Source organism: Gouania willdenowi, chromosome 4 (assembly GCF_900634775.1).
Source record: "Gouania willdenowi chromosome 4, fGouWil2.1, whole genome shotgun sequence".
Taxonomy (NCBI): Eukaryota; Metazoa; Chordata; class Actinopteri; order Blenniiformes; family Gobiesocidae; genus Gouania; species Gouania willdenowi.
This window is the reverse complement of record NC_041047.1, coordinates 16,842,208-16,857,380: the sequence shown is the minus strand read 5'-3', so window position 1 is coordinate 16,857,380 and position 15,173 is coordinate 16,842,208. Positions and strand designations below refer to the sequence as shown.

The 15,173-nt window shown below is 36.5% G+C and overlaps 1 protein-coding gene across 32 annotated transcripts in view; it reads right to left on the bottom strand.

The window, feature by feature from the left end:
- The window catches only part of adgrl2a (adhesion G protein-coupled receptor L2a), a 117,722-nt gene that overhangs the window by 37,390 nt on the left and 65,159 nt on the right, over positions 1-15,173 (bottom strand). For 26 of the 32 annotated variants that reach the window (XM_028445714.1, XM_028445707.1, XM_028445710.1 and 23 more), the window contains exons 5-6: positions 9,520-9,534; positions 7,678-8,478 (exon numbers count right to left, since the gene is read on the bottom strand). In XM_028445714.1, the coding sequence (XP_028301515.1) occupies positions 7,678-8,478; positions 9,520-9,534 (816 nt within the window). The remainder of the gene's footprint in view (positions 1-7,677; positions 8,479-9,519; positions 9,535-15,173) is intronic. The other 6 variants (XM_028445693.1, XM_028445725.1, XM_028445719.1 and 3 more) reach the window with 1 other exon arrangement.

Below are 15,173 nucleotides of genomic sequence, written 5' to 3'. Positions count from 1 at the left end.
TCTTTTAATACGCCTTGTTTCACAGTCAGACAGTAATCAAACAAGAGACTGTGTGTGAATCCCCTTGGCTATAAAGCACCCAGTGTAACTATAATCACATCCTTCCTCTCCCTTTCATGTAAAACAACTCTTTTTGACATTTTAAATAAGAAGCTCAGTTCGCTTTTGTTTAAATACTTGTGTTCCATTATTGGCGTTCATTGTGCACGCTACCTGCACAGCAAATTATCATAAAAAAACAAAACAATGATGCTATGAAGAACATTAGCTTGAGGTGCAAATGTTTTAATTAAGACTAATATTATAATAAATACAAATTAGGGCAGAGCGATTTTGCCTAAAAAAAAAATCCTCTGAAAATTTGAGTTTTGATTCGATTTTCGCTTATTTTTTTTCCAATGCACTTAAAAATGACTGCAGACATCAGATATATTGTCAAAAGTGCAACTTTATTGCTTTGATTGTCCTCAAGACTAAAAATCCATAGAATAATCCCAAAATAAAAAGTAAATGGTTCTGTCATTCAACAATTTCAAGCTTTAACCCAGGTTTAAGCAAAAGTGCAACAGCAACTTCACAGTAGCTTCGATTTTCTGATTAAGAAATCAGATAACTACATATTTTTTATAACATATAACTTTACAATTGGAAAAAAAATAATAAACTCTTCCCTTAGCGTCTCAGCATAGTGTGAATAAAAAATGAAACATGCCTATGGCACACATATAACCTACTCAAATGTAAACAAAGAGCGGGCTGGCTCACATCACGCTAAGGTAACCCACAAGGACGGAATGCGGAAAAGTCCGAAAAAACTGTGGTGGAAAAATAAATAAATAAATAAATAAAACTAAATGAAATGAAATAAAATAAAATAACAATTTTTTTAAACTCAAATTTGCAAAATAAAAATCATTTTTATCTACAAATTCGATAAATCAATTTTTTTTGCCCAGCCCTAATACAAATGTATTGTTATTGAAAGAAAAAAAAATACATGATTAAAAAATAGAATTAGTTTTAGTCTCGTTTGATTAAAATAAACTAATGTAAATTAAGAAGTGTATTTTAAAGTATTTTAAAATAAAGATGTACATGTTCTTACTTAAATACTAAAACCATATTCATTTCTGAGTCAGCTGGGGACACTTTAGCAATTCAAGGGTTAAGTATCACCACTCGAGTTTGCATGTTCTCCCATACTTGAGGCCTCAGATTTGACTTCCCACTCAGATTACATCTGATGACCTCATATCCCGTCATGTTACTTTTACACTCTCTTTCTCCTACTTCCGAAACAATGAATTATTTCTGTCTCGCCTTTAATTATTAATGTGGTTTTGAATCAATTTTGTCAGTTTATTTTAATCCATTGCTTTTGCATTTAGCGTGTGAGGTGCAAACATGCTATTAGTCAACACAAGTAGCACCGCAATGCAAACATTCAACTGTCTAGCAGCTTTAGCTACCTTGAAAAAAGACCAAAAATGATCGCTGAGATGAGCCATACTATCAGCCAATCAATATTATCGACCAATTTTAGCCATAAAATGTAATACCGGTATCGGATTTTCCACATACTGTATATTGACAAATCGATACGTGTTATTGTTTCAGACACCATATTAAAACAAACGAGACGTTTTCCTTTATTAAAGTTGAATTATTATCCCTTTTTTGCACTTATGATGGGAACTAGAGGAATACATCCAGTGGGGTATCATACTAAAAGTAGCAATAACCAGGTTTTTTTCCATGATGAGATATATTATGTGACCTAAAATAAGGTGTAGGAAGAGGTAGGCCTGGGCCGATAATCTATAAATCAATTAACCGGACGGTAAATAAAATGAACTCGGTAAGTTTGCCGGCCTCGGTTAATTGCCATATTCATGCGTATTTTGCGGCGCGCCAAACCATTTTATCTATTGCTTTGGTTGTGTGTGGTTTTGCATTTGAGGTGGGGTTTTTTTTCTTAACAGAGACAGGGTCTATTTTATTGTTTTTGTTTGTGATATTTATTAAAGTGCCATTTTTGGCGAACAGAGACTGAGAGTCCATTTTATTTTAACTGTTTGTTTTATTTGTTTAAAATATTAAATAAAAAAAAAATACTAATGAGAAATACAAGTTGTTGCATTTGAAAGGGTGTACTTGCATTTTTATGATATGTTATCATTACATTAGTGGTTAATTTGGTCTAAAAAAAAAATCGACAATAATATCATTTATCGGCAATAATTTGTGGGACAATATTTCGTCCAGCAAAATCTGTTATCGTCCCAGGCCTAGGAAGTTGGGGGTCTATATATATATATATATATATATATATATATATATATATTGGTATCTGTTAATATCGGAAACTGAACATTTTGCGTTAGACGATGTTGGCATATCGAACATAAATAGCAAATATTGCCCTTCACTAATCATCACCTCCAACCCAAAAAAAACCAGGTGTAACTTTATGCAACTTGCAATTTTTATGAGCTTCCAAAAATAATGATAAAACAGGTATAAAACATATAGAGGTACAAATTAATCCAAAGATTAAATTTCTAATAATCCAATGGAAAGACCAGAATAATTGGTTACACCATGTCATTTTCCATCTATTAACTCTATTAATACAGTGATATATATATATATATATATATATATATACTGTATAACCACTGTTACCAGCCCCTTCACCATTTGCTACTGGGCTGCAAAACAAAGAAGAACATTTGAAAGCATTATCTGCATTCTACATGTGTTACCAGGAGCGTAGTCAGTAGCCCTGTAGCCTCCTGTAGATTTGGTTAATATGAAAGGTGTCCAATGCAAGCTGTTCAATACATGCTACTGTAAAATAATTATGTTTTTAGTCCTGCACTCAGTTTGGTCAATAACAATTTTACAAAAAAGTTCAACCTAATCTTTAATGAGTGTGATTGATATCCTGGCCAAGTTCTTTGTGTGCCATTTTTCGAGGAAAGTCTGGGATTTACTTAAATCCTCTCATTTAGAGCGCACAACTCGCACTGAGCATTATTTAAGCTGTCTGACCAAGGCTTTGGACAGGCTTCAGGCTGGAAGGCAAACAGACACATTCCTTATGTGGAGCTACTGCCTAAAACAAGAATGAAAAAAAAAAAGCTTATTCTGTAGCACAGATAAGAAGGACTTAAAGAAAAGATGAAAGTCAGCTGGAACATAGAGGAACACTGGACACAATGGAGGGACAAAGGAAGACACAATGGAACCAAATTAAAAAAAAAGGGATCTGGGACTTGACAAAACGACAGCAAAACAAAAACAAAAAGGGAAATTTTCCACATCACTACCCTCTCCTTTCATAACACAATGTCCACTTGGGCAACTGACAGGGGGGCGATAGAAGAAGAGGAGTGTTGTTCACGCCAACAAACAAATTGGCTTCTTTTAACTCGCGCTGATCTTTCTGTTCCTCTACTGAGCCACTAGAGAAGAGATGTCTGCCATTTTACCTGGATGCCTGTAAAAGCCAAATGTTGATGGCGCTAGTCTTTCTTTCCCGCTATTCTTGTTTTCTTTCTAAATTGCGTTGAAGTTGACCATGTAAGCACTGCAGAAGACAGGAATGAATCATTGTACTACTTATTCTAGAACTGTATATTCATCATTTAAGAGGTAAGCTCTCTTGGGTGACTACTAATGCATACAAGTCACCAGCATCGGTCACAGCTGACCATTTTTGCATTGTAAAGCACTTTCAGAACACACAAACACCCAGACATTTTTGTTTTTTATGGCCACATGCAGCGTGTAGAAGCTAACTGGCACGTAGCTTTAATGGAGCCACATAGTTTGAAACAAATTGGGTCATATTCCGTCTTACAATCCCCACTTGTAAATGTATAATTTGCGGGTGCAGCACAGAAGGAAGCTGTATGTAAATGTATTGACATTTGAACAATTAAAGAGGCGGGCTTGATTTGTGTGGGTGCTAACCGCAGCGCTAAGGGGCTTATATACATCCGTAATTTAGCAGCAAGGGATAAATAAATAGTTTGGAAGGCTCACCTGTGTCCCATCAAAGCAACGTGGCTTTGTGCAGCCTTCTGGTGAAGGTTTCTTTAGATATGCTTAATGAATAGCTTGTGTTCAAGTTTCAGGGCATAGCATGAATAGAGAAATAGTCACATCATGTGTTTTTGTTGGGAAATACTTATCTAAGTCAATTTAATTACCTTTCTTACAAGATGTGACAAAGTAATAGCTCTTTTTTATGCGCTAGTATACACAAGAAGAAAAAAAATATGCATGTAGCCTTGATAAATGAGTGGATTATAGTGCTGCTGGTTAAAGCCAAAATTGGGGCTTACTGACCCATTTAATGTCCATTTCTAATAGAGCTGCTTGTTGGATGTGACCCCCATTCCCTCCATAATCCTACAAGAGATGATCTCGTCTCTACACGAGCAATATTTTTGGACTTGACAGGAGTCCAACTGTTTTTGCTTTAATTTGATAGTTTGACTTTGTATTATTCCATGACAAACAAACAGATGAGCTATCTGTGGACTTAAAAACTAAAAATAAACCAAGAATTTGTAACAAATATGTACAGAAGGAAATATGTTTTCGACATCACAGATGAATCCTCGTTACTTTGAAACGATACCGATTTTGCAGCCTTGAATATTAGCCGATACTGATTTCGATCCGATACGACATCAGCACGAATCATGCACACTTTTATTACTTATTTTGTAGTGTGGAATGTTAGAAAAGGCTTGATCAAGTGATGTCACTTGATCAAGCCTCCTGTTACAATAGTCAGTAACAGTAGGTATGAAAAAAAAAATGACCCATTTATTATTAACCAATTGGTTACATACATTTGAACCTCCAACATAATATCTACAGTATTTTACAATTGAAAAAATATAATAAAATATATATAGAAAATTTTAAAAATGCAGTCCGATAAAATGCGATATTCATTTTCTTGTTGATATCAAACCAATATCCAATATCAATATTGGGTCGGGACACTCCTAGTATCCACTGTACATAAAATAAAAAAAGAAAAATTTCATTTTTGAGGCTAAAAGGTGAAAAAAATGACCACATTTTGGGCTTTTTATGGTTAGATTAGCATCTGCTTTTTAGCAGAAAGAAGCTTGATTTCTCATGTGTTTACAACTTCTAAAGCGTTGAGCTATTGCCTCTCTGCTGTAGATTAAATGTAGCATACATGTAGGATACATGTTCTCTTCATTTAGCTCAGTGAAGGTGAAAGGGTTAATTGTCTGCAAACAGCGTTTTTCTGCATTTGCAGTAAAGCTATTACATTTACAAATGTGAAATGATTTGAGCATGAGCAAACCTGAGATGCTCCTTTCTGAGTTGCTTTATGTTTGTTTCTTTTTCTGCCAAAAGTGCATACCTTCAACTTTCGGCAGCACAAAAGCCTTCTAATAGCTTGTTGCAGTGCCTGCTTCACTAGGCACTGAAACAAGCATCAAGATGTCAGAGAGAAGGCGTCCAGTGACAGCAAGAAAAAATGCCATCATTTATGTGTCAACATCAGCTATGTGGGAGGACAATTTTATTGACATCTTGATGATCAACCTGGACCATTCTTCCCTTGCACTTATTGACTAAAGCTCGACATATATTATTCAGCAGTGAGCTCATGCCTTATCAAGGATGGCCATTGTCGACAAAATAACATATGTATACAGAACTTCAATGGAAAAAAAAATATGAAAAACTTTCACCTTGTTGATCATCTGCCAAACTGTGCCGAAAATCTGGGGAATTAACCTACAATATGTATTTCAAATGACAGCTGCATTTACTGCAAAGCAGGGAATGTTTTTGAAAGGGGATTTCTATGCAAACTTAAAAAGTCTGATGACATAAATTAAGTCACATGTAAATGTTGTGTTCCTGTAAGCGCAAAAATCCCACAAAACTAGGGGTGTTGAAAAAAAATGATTCGGGGATATATCGCGATATTACGTTGCACGATTCTCGGATTGATTCCAAATGCATCCATATCAATTTTTTTTTTTTTTTTTTCCTTTATTTAACCAGCAAAGTCTTTTCAACTGCAGGAGACATTGTAACTGCACAAAGAAGTGCACTGAAACCTGGGCATGTTGACCAGCTTGTGTTTTTTCAATAACATCTAAAAAGAAAGTACTAACTTTCTACATTTATTTGTTGTTCTAGGCATGTACCTCAGTTAAGTTGCACTAAAGTCAAAGTTGGTTTAAAAGCCACAAGGCAGATTGTATGTTATTTTTTTATTTTAAGTTGTTGGCACATGGCATGTTAAGGCCAATGTTTTAAGTGTAAAATATGCCAATAACATATTTCATAATGTTCTCATGAAGGTGTACACATTTACAGATTAGCCTTATACTGTGATATCGGGATATGTCGTATCGTATCGTATCGTGACCTATGTATTGGGATACAAATTGTATCACCAGATGCCAGGCAATACACACCCCTACACAAAACCTATTTTAAATCAAATTGTAGGATTTTACAATTAAATCCCAACATAAATAGTTTACAGCATTTTACATGGTCTCCGCTATTGCAGTGACTGTTAGACGTAGTAAAATCTGCTTGTTTTAAATGATTTTATATGTATAGAATTGTACATTTTTAAGAATCAAAAAACTTTTTAAATTGCTTTGCAGTTTTACTAATATACGGCAATGATTTATATAGCATAAACACCAAAGAACAAACAGTTTTTCTCTTCCGTGGAGGGAAAATGACACTTACTTGATGTTATACCTGCACTGCAGTCCATATCACTGTGTAGCTTGTCTAAACCTGGCGAGGCGAATGTTGTTTTACTAGATGAACCCAATTAAGCAGCGCTAACCCATGTCCTAATAATACCAGTGCGTACAAGCCAACACATTAATAAATATTGAGCTTTTTTGATATTTAGTGGAAAAGTGGCCTGACCTCTGTGGCTCATCACACTGTGCTAAGCATTACGTGGATTTAGGACTCGAGGTGTGGAGGGGATTAGGGTAATTACTGTTATTATATTCTCAATGAAGAAACTATCAAAGGAGCTAGGCTAGCCTATGCTCAACTCTTGACAACTAGATTAAAAACGTACACTGCTTTTGTGACCTCCAGTGTTTGATCTTTCATAAGGAAACAGGAATGTAAAGGTACATTTCTTTGTTTTTTTTTTTTTTTTTTTAGCTCATGGGGATCCAGATTTTGCACCTGGCCATACAGGTATAATTCCAAAGGTGAGAGTATGTCTCCCTAGCTCTGCTGCTGTTTTACTCCTTCTGCAAAAAAAGGGATATGCTAGCATGAATCCCTCGAGCCATAGCACCAGGGACTGAGGGAACGCCTGGATGGTAAACCTCCCCAAATCCCACAGATACTGATCCCTCATGATATGGTAACTGGCTTCGAGGTGTTGTTTACCACAAAGCCCGGCTCACTTCACCCTCGAGATGCTTTCCAACACTCTAAAGCGTCCAACACCATATCTGGCACATATTAGATTCTAAATTAAAAATCAGTCAACTGTGACACTTGATACATAGGGGAAAATAGCAAAGGAATATCAAAGAGCACGAAAATGACAATCTCAGCAAAGCAATTTAAAGTTATTGTGTGCAGATGAAGTTATTGGAGGTTTTGAGCACTTACCATGTGCTGGATCGGGAGGCCCAAACTCCAGGTTGTACCGCAGGATGTAAAAGTTATTCCATACATAGAGCTGGTTGTCTCGCGGATTATAATCCACTGATGCAATGTACTGGTACTGGTTGGGAAAGTGGAGATCAACATATTCCCCACGGTTCTGTTTGGTGTTGTAAATATAATCAATCATACTCTTGCTGACTTCGCTTTCATTATCTTCATAGGTAGAACGGACCACATACAGTACTCCACAGATCATGAAGGCATTTGAGGCTGAGCGCTTATCATAGGCCGTGTCCCAGGTAGCCTCAAATCTCAGTGTGTAGGGGTTTAACTGGCTGATTACGATCATGCCGTTGTTCTGCTCTGTGGCGTAGATCACCCACAGTCCATTTTCATCCACGGCCAGATCAATGTCTGTTTTACCTCCCCACTTGTAAGGAGACGTGTCATGATAGTTGGCGTTGTTGATAATTGCCTCGCCACTTTTGATTCGAGTCCGCAAGTCAAACTTAACAATGTTGCGCGTACGCTCCTTGTTGAAGAATACGGCCCCATCGTAGACCACAAATCCAGTCCCATCTACCCTGTGAGGCAGTTTGTAGGTGATGCTTTGCCGAGCGTTTTCAAAGTCATCCAGGGAGGTGTACTCAATTAGAGTATCTGTCCTATAGGGAGTCCATGGCATGAAGTAAATTTTGTCTGCTGCTTGTAGTGGGTCTTTGCACCAGGCACCAGCTTGTTGCTCCGCTTCAAACAGAACAGAAGGATCACCAACAGCTTTCAGAGTCCCGGGACAAAGAAAAACTAGTATTGGGAGAAGAGTAGAATGAGAAGACACACACTGGTTAAAAACTAAAATATATGACCATAACATTTAGTTCCATTAATCTCTCATCTTCATTTTTTTTTTTGTTTGGACAATAGAAGTCCAAATAAATCTTAATATGTGGCACAACTAACAGGTATAGCCAATGTTCACAAGCAAGCAATATAAGGATTTTGGTTTGGTGCATAGAAAGGAAAAAAGAAATAGATAGTGATATATATTAGGTAGTCTGAAACAAAACAGGGCTGGCCTCATAGACATTTACTGTAGAGTAGAACACAAATGAGGGGAAGCAATACAAAAACAGAACATAACCAAACAATTGGTCCTGTAAACAAAAAAAAAATATGCAGGCAGCTAAAGTCATTTGGCAAAAAAACGGGAAAGGTTATGGTAGAGCAGGATGTAGCAGGGTCCGCAAATTGTGTGTACTTTAGTGTGTTTACACTTTTTCTTCAGCAAATACCTGTGAGGTTTGTTGTTACAGAGTTGTGCAAATGTCATGACCATTAAAATCTTTAGATTTTTCCTTAAGGTCTGTTGGGGTGTTTTAGTTGTGTTCAGGTGGCGTAGGAATCGACAGGGAAACGAGCAGAAAATGTTCAGGTGGGAATAATGTGAAGAAACGAGAGCTATAGGAGTTGGAGAAAAGGGGCTGTAAAAAGCAATAGCTTGAAAAAAATGCCAACAGACAGTGTTAGCATGGCATGCTATGGAAAAGGGTTTGGAAGCCAGGCAATGTGAGTATCAAAGATACCCAGAAAAATGAGTAGAAGAGACTCCTATTTACTGTAGCCAAATACACCCCATTTTAACAGTTTGTGCTGCTAATGCCATCTTTTAAAAGGGTAGTCTTACATCCCTTATAGCGCTACTTGGCTGTTGACAGCGAAGTCAGGCGATATCGAAAGCAAAATTTGTAAAAAAATTTTAAAAGCCACTATGGGGAGAAATTGGGAGTTTACAATCAAATGCCACAAAACAAGGAGCTAGGGTTTGGATCGTGTCTGTTTATTTACCTTTTTGCTCCACTTCTATTTTAAGCGTTGGGAGAGAGGATGAAAAGGGTGCAAGGGGGAAGAGAAGAGATTAATAGGAGAAAAGTGTCATCTCTATGAACACATATGCAGAGACCTGTTATGAGACATGAACAAAACGGGTACTCCTATTAAAGCAGAGAAGCGGTGAGAGATGTAACACACAGCCATAAAGATTCTGCCATTGAAAGATTGTTAGTTCTTCACAGCAACATACAGTATATGGATCACCTCACATTTGTTGGTGGTCGATGGATTAGTTTTTTTAATTCTGTTTGAGGTATGTGAGGGTGGACAAGCATTGTAAGCAATTTGAATTTGATCCATTTTTGGAAAAATGTGCATGATAACTGAAAAAGAAAAAAACTATGCCTTTCTAATCCACCCACCACCATATGGGAAAAAAAAAGAAATATATATATATATATATTTTTTTTTTTTCCCCCAACTTTAAATAAGATAACACGCATAACAGGATCTGCAGTTTTCAAGAAACACATTAAAAACATGTCTTAATTTAGCATTTTCAAATATTCTGGTAACTATGAGCGCATTATTAGCAATACTTTCATTTTTGTCCAAATATGATATGAAAATACAACCCGTTTTAATGATCTGATATAGAAACAGGCTGTGAAATGTTCATGTAAAGTTAGCAGTTAGCATTTGGATGAAAAGAAGATTAAGATTGATTCTTTAAAGACTGTGTAAAGCAAATTCTGACATTTTTTTCAAAACATATTAAATAGGTCATAAATGTATTCCTTAAAAAAGTTACAAAGCCATTCAACCATTTATAATTGAATTATGGAGCTCGGCTTCAAAAACTGTTTCCAATTTCTGTGTTCAGGATTTAATGGCGGGTCAGAAATAAAATAGGAATAAAACATGTCCGCTGGTGCCACATTTCCCATGAAATGAGCAAGTTTATACACCGCAATTTTGTTTTTCGCCTCTAGCAGGTGCAAAATTTGCTTCCGGGAAGGAAACACATATTCCTACTTGGGCGGAGCAGACCTTTCTGCTAATATCTCATTTGGCCTGATCCGAGCACTAGGGATGTAACGATTAATCGTAAGGCAGTTAAAAATCGATTCACATCGATTCTCTGAAAATTGAATCGCAGTACTTTTTTTAAACAGCAGAGGGCGTTAAATATTGATCCTTCTCTTTGTCCAAATGCTGAGGCGGCGGGCGGAATCTGCTATTATTTTCTTTCTGGCCGCCTTCTACTCTTAAACAAGTTCATAAATGATTCATTACCCCTTTAGCACCGAAAGAATATCTGTAATATTACGTGAATATCTGTAAAAGTCACGTTTTTCTATTAGCTCTGTCTGCTAGCGCATCTCATCTCTTCTTCACTGCACAGAATAGCTGGATCCCAACCGACCACTGGGTTACCAGCGCCCTCTGCTAGTCCAAACAAATATCTGACGTAAATACAATGCAGACTGTTTTATACAGTTTTGTATTGTTTACTATAGAACCAGAATTTAAATTAATAGGCTTCTTCTTCATTTATATTATTCCTTTATTTATTTCATTCCAGATTTATTAGTTAAATTGCATTGTTTTGAATAGTTTATCAAGGGATTCTTTTGACAATGAAAAATAAAAGGAAAATAGTACAGTATTTTCTAGTTTTTTTCCCCAAAAAACATAAAGGAATATTTTTCAATCATCATTTGTCTACATTCCCATTTTGTAAAATAAATCGTGAGAGAATCGTATCGTGAACCCAGTATCGTGAATTGAATCGTATTGGGAGTTGAGTGAATCGTTACATCCCTATTGAGCACTTTTGGAAGCACTATCGACGCTGGAGCCGCTTTTACATTGTTCTCTCCCATAAACACAGTAAGGAGGGCGTGGTTCCAGCGCCTCTAACTGACACGCCCCCAGCATCTCAGAGCAGAAAGAAGTGCTTGTTTTTCCATGATTTTGAAACCTAACTTTATATACTTTCAAATTTGGCTCAGTGGTTATATGACACATGTTTCTGTGGTGTGACAAACTCTTAGGATACATTTATTTCTGCTTTACACAGACTTTAAACAAGTCAAACTTGGAAATTCTACTAAAGTGGAAGTAGATTGTAGTCATCAAGAAGTTTCCACAGACAGTTTGAGGCCAAGGCCAGGTTTTTTTTTTTTTTTTCAACTCTTTTGACAAATACACATTACTGAAAATCTCACATGAAAGACAGTTGTTGAGCATCAGATGCAAGCATTAAACTACATTAGTAAAAACATGCAAATGACATTTTTAACAAACAAATCTATTAATGTAAAACATTAAAATAAAAAAATAAAAAAATACAAAATTTATCAAGTCATACTGAAGACATTTTATGTGGACATTATTAACAAACTAAACACTGGTAAAAAAAAATAAAAAGGTCTGGATTAGCTTAGTGTGAATGAAAATTCCAGCTAACCAAAGACCTTAAAATCTAAAATAGTATTTCTCACTCTGTGTTGTGGTCTGTGGCCCTGCTGTAATTGACTTGTGTACTTGCTGAATAAACCTCTTGTTAGTGTGTCAAGACTTGTGAATTTTATTTTTACAGAAATTTAGAGCAGGGTAACAATGGTTTAAATTTTTTTCTTAAAAAATCAATAGTTGTGTTGTGATTGGCTCATTGCTTCCCCTTCCGCTCATCCTGGACAATCATTTTTGGAAAAAAAAACCCCACAATTGCCTATAAAATCGGTTGAACGGTTTAGATTTCCATTTTTGGTCGTGGCCAGTTGAAGAACAGTGTGAAAGTAAATTAACCAAATTAAGGTGTGACATTTTTCGACACTCCTCTGCCAATTAAAGCAAGTCCCGCAGGCTGTCCTGGTGTGAAAGCACATGTAGCCTTATTTAAATCTTGTGACTTGCCGTTCATTTTGTAAAGTGCATGATGGTCAATAAAATGTGCTAAACCGACGTTAATTATTCGCTTCACCTTTTTGTTTTAGCAGGGTTTCACAAACAAGCCTCATACGTAAGGAACGAGTCCATTTAGGAGGTCATATGACGAGTTATGCAATCACTTTTATCACCAGCTTTTTTAGTTTTTGCATTCTTAAATCAAAGAGGCTTTATGCTTAAAACACAACATCAAAAACTACTTTCAGAAGGTTCCTTCATATTGCGTTCAATCTGTGGAAAAAATGTAACTGTTAAAGCATTCTAAGAGATCACATGACATTAGGAAGCAAACAACTTAGAAGTTTACAGAAGCGGTGACAACCATATATGAAACAGTAGGCAGGCAAGTATAGAGACCGGACGAGAATCTGAAAAAAGAATGGAAAACACGGCTGAAGACCTGATGACGTTATTTGTAAAAGGAAAAATAGAAAAAAGTAATCAGTGTGATTAGTATTCAGTTAGTGCATGAAGAGAGCGAGTCATACAGTCGAGGTAGTATCCTGCAGATTGCACAGGAGAAGGGAAGAAAATTGGTCAAAATTTCTTTTGCAGAAAAACATGAAAACAAAAACGAGACATGTTCCAACCGACAATAACTACATAGTCCCTCCCCCGTCTTCAGCCTACCCTCTACCCATACCCTTCCAGTTATCACAGATCCTAATTAAGCTGTCATGATCTGAATGTTTTGTGTTAACAACCTGACACTTCATTCTGATATAAATGAATGTCTGCTTTCAAGTGCAGATTCATCATTGTGCTCCGGCGCAGAATGAAATCCAAGCATTGTACTAATGAAAGCGAGTGAGAGGAACCGAACAGAAACACTACACATTTATACTGTCTAATAATTGGTGTAGTGTCTATCGTAAGATCTTCTGAACATGTGTATGTTTAAAGGATAGGATTGTTTAGAACCATTACCATAAAACCTGCAACACTTTTCAGAATGTTGTTTTAATAAGAATTGCAAAGGCATTATATTCTGAGTCGTCCGTTTTGAGCAACTACTGGAGCAAATTCTGCGAATTGCTTCTTGCCAGGTGACGGCTCTACTTACAACCTTGGCAAGAAGATGAAAATTATGTTGTTAATGAAACCAATGAGTTACAAGAACCAAACTATGAATATAAAGGGATGAAAATTATAGAAATGCTAAATTATTTGTATGATGTTAGAACACCAATCAATCCACTTCTAGCTAGTAAATACGTAATGTGACAGATATTTGAATAGTTATTATAGACGTTGCTCAAAAGAATAGTCCAATTCTTGATCAGCTTAATGGGGATTTAAGACATGATTTTCCAAAACATCCACTTGAGTCTTGTATCCTTGCAAAGCTAAGACATGTTAAGCTTCAGGGCAGAGGAAATGTTTTTAATCACAAATCTTCAAACTTGGCATTTGGTTTATTACTTTTAAAAACTAGAAGAAGTCTTGAGTGCTTTACTATCCTACAATATATCTTTAAACTCTAGCAACTATTTCCTCTGGTGGTCTAAAGCTTTCTAAATCTCCCTCCATAATGATCTTTTTAGATAGACTGAATGAAATGATGTTGGGTCTACAGATTAGCATTGGGGGGGTTCAGAAAACATAGGATCAGTGTGAGGAGTAAAACAAAATGGGGGAATTATCTATTACATAAATTCTGTCACAACCACAGAAGGGTTTGAGTAGGAAAAGTCTGGGTCGGGACTGGAAGGGACTCGCTCAGACTGGGAGAACTCTATTGACTTACCAGGGCAGTTCCGATAGGATACTTTCTGTGTTCTTTGTCCTATTCCTGTTGGGCATGGACCTTAAGAAGCAAACAGATGGGGCTACAGACATGCATGTTGAGGTGAGGACCTTCCTGTCTGTGATTTTAAGTCATTAAAATACTTTACTGGGACCAAGAGATTTATACAGAAATGCACTTTTCACCACACAAGATTAGTTTTGTCTCTAGGCTGCCACATAAGGTGTTTACCGACTGACCACAATCTCCTCTGGAACATAGAACTTCTCCCAGAATTGTCTATGTACTGACCGGAGGAACCATGGCTGTAAATCTTGCCCATGGGAGTTTTTCAGGGCGTTGAACATCTGGGGCTTTAGCTTACTATTTAGAAAATGGAGGCTCTTATCTACCGCTACAAAGCTCAACCATTTAGACTATAAACAGGAGACTCTTACCTACCGCTACCAAGCTCAACTGTTCAGACAGACCATTTGGTCCAGGCACTCCTAGCCTTTTTTGCAGAGAACAAGGTTGAACGTGACCTGGCTTTCTTAATATGGAAGGATCACACAATAATAAATGTGTTCAAAAGGCAGTTGTCATTTTTACATTTAAACAGCTGCATGTCTAACTTGCTCAAAGACTAGAACAACAAATGTGTTCAGCCCCCAGCCTTGGCCAGAAACGTCCATTTATTCCAGAGATAGGTAACTTTTATCAAAGGGGGGTCCGCAAAAATGTGATTGTCTGATCCATAGGTCACATTATCAACATTTATGTTGGCATTTAGAATTATAACCAATCTGAGCTTTAATACAGGAAAAAACAATAAGTTTTGTCCTTTTGTGTTGGGTGTTTTTTGGGGTTTTTAGACATTTTGTGTGTTTTTGAATTCATTTTGCCCATTTTCCTGTCAATATGGTGAATTTTTATTGCCTTTAATGTGTGTTTTGAGTCATCATTTGTGTTTTTGTTAAATGTTTTT